Consider the following 5,918-nt stretch of genomic DNA (forward strand, 5'->3'; position numbering starts at 1 on the left):
AAAAAAAAAAAAAAAAAAGTAGAGTCTATAAATTGTCTTAAAAACAGTTTTATATCATTAGCATTTAAATGGTTTTAACAAATTAATATACATATTTAATTTTTAAATCGTTTACGATCACACTTTCATTTTTACCATCCGGCTTACATTTTTACTTTTACTATCAGACTTAGATTCCTTAAAAAAGAGTTTAGGAGTGAGTTTTTCTGGATGTACTGTATTATTAGAATTTGTCAGCTCTGGACAGACTGCAAACAATCCTCGACAGGCTTGTGTTTTCAAATCAGCTAGGTTGTATCCTTCTTTAAAGGACTCTAGCTGATGCAGTCACAGTGGTGGGGACTAGTTCAGGTTCAGTTTTTTTCACACTTTTTTTTTTGAGACGAGTCTCACTCTGTCTCCCAGGCTGGAGTGCAGTGGCGTGATCTCGGCTCACTACAACTCTGCCTCCTGGATTCAAGTGATTCTCCCCATCTCAGCCTCCCAAGTAGCTGGGAGTACAGGCGCATGCCACCGTGCCCAGCCAATTTTTGTATTTTCAGTAGTAATGATGGGTTTCGCCATGTTGGCCAGGTTGGTCTTGATTTCCTGGCCTCAGGTGATGTGCCTACCTTAGCGTCCCAAAGTTGGGATTACAGGTGTGAGCCACTGCACCAGGCCCACATTTGTATTAAAGTATTGTTTTAGAAAAGATTTGTGTTCTGTGTATTGTCTTTTAATGGCCTGGTTAAAATACTTAACTGATAGTTATCTGTAGGTGTTTAATCTTTCTCAAAGATCAGTGACCCATGGGTGAAGAGTGCAAAGTTTGATTTACAAATGGGTTATTGGCTTATTCATATTACAGATAACTTTATGAAGGAACAGAAGTAACAACAAAAACCCAAGACTCATTCTTCTGAATTAAATGGGTGGAGTTGGTCTTGAGACTCTTCTGCTGTCCTCTTGTGTTTATATCATGAGTAGCCATTGAAAGTTTGAAGCTGCACATGGCTGTCCCGCTACCACTCTTACTTTAGAAATACCCTTAAGCAGCATGTTGTTTATCCTTATCTTAATTGCTGTACTTTGAGGTTGGGAATGCTATTTGTGGGTATCTCTGGGATATCAGTTAACTCATTTTCTATTTTTGAATTACGTAAGATAGATGTTCTACCCACCCCTACAGGGTGGTCGTGCTGTGAAAGTAAGATGACTGTACATTACAGGAAAGCTTAAAAAATATAAATGTAAGATGTGTGTGTATTTTTTTTTTTTTTTAATCTGAATAAAATACAGGATTTCTGTAAGTCTTTGGCCTGGAACTACTTCTTTGGGGAGAGCTGAAACCGTTGTTTCAGGTTATTTTGGATTTTAATGTGTGAGTTTCTCCTTTTTAGGGCATAATAATTTATTTGAGAAAATTGCACTGTATTGATCATGGTGATCAGCATATATGTTATGGCTTTCCTGTTGGGTATCAACAATGCGCTGTTTTTGTATGCTGAAATGTTTCAATAGAATCACACTCTATAGAAGTAAGTATCTCTTTTCAGGAGGAAATGAAGACTAGTTATTTGGGAGTTCTGTCTCAGAATTAATTTAAATATCTTATGAATCAGAATTACAGTGAAATGTAGTTAAGAAAAAGGGAAGTTTTAAAATAAGCAGCTTGAACTTGTATTTTAAAATATTTTAGTCTTCAGTTTTGATACATTAAAGCTGTGTCCACTCTGGCCAAAGCACAGCCATGGAAAACCTCAGATAATGCCCATGCTGCCATTCCTAAAATGTGGATTTCCCTTACCTGTGTTCTGTTACTTCTTTTCTTATCTGGTTCAGTTCACATTGTATTACTCATTTTATTTCTAGTTTTGTTTTTCCACGTGATTGCTCTTTTTCTGTGAATTTTCTAGAGTTGTTACCTGGTTGTCATTTGCTAGTATGATAAACAAGTAATTCAAGCAGTTTTCTTTTAAGATAGTTATGTATTTGGTCAGTTTTTACTATTTTACGTAATTATTTAGGGGGTGAGCATTTTTCACATCGTTTATTCTTTTTTTTTTTTTTTTTGAGCCGGAGTCTCGTTGTTGCCCAGGCTGGGGTGCAGTGGGGCAATCTCGGCTCACTGCAAGCTCCGCCTCCTAGGTTCTCGCCATTCTCCTGCCTCAGCCTCCTGAGTAGCTGGGACTATGGGCGCCCGCCACCACGCCCGGCTAATTTTTTTGTATTTTTTTAGTAGAGACGGGGTTTCACCTTGTTGGCCAGGATGGTCTTGATCTCCTGACCTCATGATCCGCCCGCCTCAGCCTCCCAAAGTGCTGGGATTACAGGCGTGAGCCACAGCGCCCGGCCGCATCGTTTATTCTTAAATGTCACTGATAGTATGGTTATTGGAAGTAAGCAAAATTAATCTCATTGGTATAGATTTTAGGGCCTGTATGTTGCTTAAATTACTTCAGAAATTTTTTTCTTGAAACGAAATGCTCTGTATATAGGACATAAACTATAAATTTGTTAATTGGTTTTTAAAAAAATTAAATTTCACTTGACAAAAATGGCAGTCATGGAAAATAAGGAGCCAGCTTTATAAGCTTCTTTGAAAAAATTATAAACATGTATTTTGACATGTTTACTTTAGTTTTTTATACTTATGAGAAATTCTCCCTTGAAAAATTTCCATTGCCTTTAAACGGTTTGAAATGTTGTTTGAAAGACAGAATCTGACATCACATTTTTTCATATACTTGACATAATTATGCTAATTTTGATTTTTAAATCAGAATTTTTCATTAAATATTTGTTTATTTGCAGGTATATTTGCTTACTTAAACTACCATGTTCCTCGAACGAGACGAGAAATCTTGGAGACCCTAATCAAAGGCCTTCAGAGACTGGAGTACAGAGGATATGATTCTGCTGGTACTTTTAAAAAAATACTATGGATTTTGCATGATTATTTAAATAGAGATTATTATTATTATTAATTAGGTACTAGACTATTAAAATCTGTTTTGAGTAAATGTAAATTGGAAGAATTTTTGTCTTTTAATCATATTTAAAGGATTTATTTATGTAGTCTCAACAGTGTTACCATTTATGTGGAGTATTGCTTATGATGATCTATTAATTAAGAATATTATTGTAAAAACATCATATGGGGCATTATTGTGGTAAAACAAAATTCACGAAGGTCTTACTCTGTAGATTCTTTTTTCTTTCTTGTAACTTTAATTTTTCTCCATTGATTTCATGTTTTGGCATATAAACTTGCCTCAGATTCTTATTTCTTATTTTTATTATTTATTTTTGAGGTAGGGTCTCACTCTGTCACCCAAGCTGGAATGTAGTGGTACAGTCATAGCTCACTGCAGTCTCGAACTCTGGGCTCAGGCAATCCTCCCTCCCCAGCCTCCTAAGTAGCTAGGACTATAGCTGTGCGCCACCATGCCCAGCTAATTTTTAGGAAGTTTTTATAGAGATGAGAGTCTCACTGTGTTGCCTGGGCTGGTCTCAAGCTCCTGGCCTCAAGTGATCCTCCTGCCTTGGCCTTTCAAAGTGCTGGGATTATAGGCAAACCACTGATTCAGCCTCTTCTATCTTAAATAAGTGACACATAAACATAACTTTCTGGTAACTTTATATTCTACCCTAGCTCCTTCCCTCAACTGTGTCGGAGGTTCCTAAGACCATCCTCAAATCTGATGATTCCCTAGGAGGACTCACAGGACTCAGCATTTGGTTGTAATCATGGCTATGTTTCATTATAGCAAAATAATACAAAGCACAGTCAGCTAAGGGAGAAGGTGCATGAAGTGAAGTCTTGAGAAAACTAGGCACAAGTTGCTCACCAGTGGATCAGTGCCTCAGGTTTTCATTGGGGGCTGGTCACATAGGCACCCTCTGCCTAGCATGTACCAAAATTCTAGACTCCCAAAAGAAGAGCAGATGTTCAGCATAAACCACATTGTTTGCACAGTTTGTTTAGTGAGATACTTTTGGTTAGGGTGGTAGGAATCCTTCCAAAAACCAAGTTTCAAGATACCAGTGAAGGGCCAACCTTGAAAACAGGCCTTTCTAGGGGTAGCAGTTTCACACCTGCTATGTTAACTCTTTTTTGTACACTTAACATTGGCACATGGAATGGGCATTTGTGTTCCTTGACTTTCCTTAGTGATGGAAAGTCAGTTCCTCAACTCCTTTGTTTTTAAAATTCTCTCCTTCCTTAGCTTCTTTGATAACACATCTTATTCTCTTCCTAAGATGCTAAGATTACTTCTTTTCTGTTTGCTTTGGAGGCTCCTTTCTTCTACTTACAGCTCGAATATTAATGTTCTTCAAGATTCTTTTCGAGATGAGTCTTGCTCTGTCACCCAGGCTGGAGTGCAATGGTGCGATCTTGGCTCACTGTTGCAACTTTTGCCTCCCAGATTCAAGTGATTCTCCTGCCTCAGCCTCTCCAGTAGCTGGGATTACAGGTGCACGCCACTACGCCTGGCTAATTTTTGTAATTTTAGTAGAGATGGGGTTTCACCATGTTGCCTAGGCTGGTCTTGAACTCCTGACCTTAGGAGATCCACCCGCCTTGACCTCCCAAAGTGCTGGGATTATAGGCGTGAGCCCCTGCACCCAGCCAAGATTCTTTTCTAGGCCCACTTCTCTTATTTGGTGTCTTCATGGGTGAGCTCTGACTTTATCAGTCTTCTTTTTTTTTTTGAAATGAAGTCTTACTCTGTCACAAGGCTGGAGTGCAGTGGCGTGATCTTGGCTCACTGCAGCCTCCACCTCCCGAGTTCAAGCAATTCTCCTGCCTCAGCCTCCTGAGTAGCTGGGATTACAGGTGCCTGCCACCACTCCCAGCTAATTGTTGTATTTTTAGTAGAGATGGTTTCACCATGTTGGCCAGGATGGGCTCAATCTCCTGACCTTGTGATCCCCCCACCTCAGCCTCCAAAGTGCTGGAATTACAGGCGTAAGCCACCATGCCCGGCCCATCAACCTTCTATTAATATATGTTAGTAACTTCTTTGTTTTCTTTTTATTTTTTATTTTAATTTTTTTGTGTGTGAGTATGTTGGTGACTTCTAATCCAGATATATTTCTTCTAATCTGGATGTGTCTCCCAAGCTGTATTCTAGGCCTCCTGGAAGTTTTTTCCTAGATAGACCATGATATTTTAAACTTTGCATGTTCAAAAATTGAACTGAGTCCGGGCGTGGTGACTCATGCCTGTAATCGCAACACTTTGGGAGGCTGAGGTGGATGGATCACTTGAGGTAAAGAGTTCAAGACCAGCGTAACCAACATGGTGAAACCCTGTCTCTACTTAAAAAACAAACAAAAATTAGCCACGCATTGTGGCATGTACCTGTAATCCCAGCTACCTGGGAGGGTGAGGCAGGAGAATAGCTTGAACCTGGGAGGCGGAGGTTATAGGGAGCCAAGATTGCGCCATGGGCCTCCATCCTGGGTGACAGAGCAAGACTGTGTCTAAAAAAAAAAAAAAAAGAAAAATAAGCTCAATACACTGCAGTCCTCACCCTATTTCCCACTCTGTTTTTTATTTGTTTTTGAGATGCATCTCACTCTGTTGCCCAGGCTGGAGTGCAATGGCGCGATCTCAGCTCACTGCAACCTCCACCTCTCGGGTTCAAGCCATTCTCCTGCTTTAGCTTCCCAAGCAGCTGGGATTACAGGCATGCCCACTGTTTTTCTATGTCCCTTTTATTGAGAATCATTCACCAAGTCCTTGGAGCCATTCTACAAGTTCTTTGAGGTATTCCAGACTTCTCCTGCTTTCTCACTTACATTCAGTCAATTCCACTTCCCAATATCATTTATCTCTGTCTGCATTACCACTGTTTAGTTCAGGTCCTCTTCATTTTTGCTTTGCTGTAGCTGTAGCTTTTGACAACTGGTTTCTTCCTTCTGTTTCTCTC

At 39.5% G+C, this 5,918-nt stretch overlaps 1 protein-coding gene across 2 annotated transcripts in view; it reads left to right on the forward strand.

Annotated features, from left to right (window-relative positions):
• GFPT1 (glutamine--fructose-6-phosphate transaminase 1) overlaps positions 1 to 5,918 on the forward strand; it is a 65,508-nt gene that overhangs the window by 10,905 nt on the left and 48,685 nt on the right. For both annotated transcript variants that reach the window (XM_011945257.1, XM_011945259.1), the window contains exon 2: positions 2,794 to 2,901. In XM_011945257.1, the coding sequence (XP_011800647.1) occupies positions 2,794 to 2,901 (108 nt within the window). The remainder of the gene's footprint in view (positions 1 to 2,793; positions 2,902 to 5,918) is intronic.

Source organism: Colobus angolensis, unplaced genomic scaffold (genome assembly GCF_000951035.1).
Source record: "Colobus angolensis palliatus isolate OR3802 unplaced genomic scaffold, Cang.pa_1.0 Scaffold24, whole genome shotgun sequence".
Lineage (NCBI taxonomy): Eukaryota > Metazoa > Chordata > Mammalia > Primates > Cercopithecidae > Colobus > Colobus angolensis.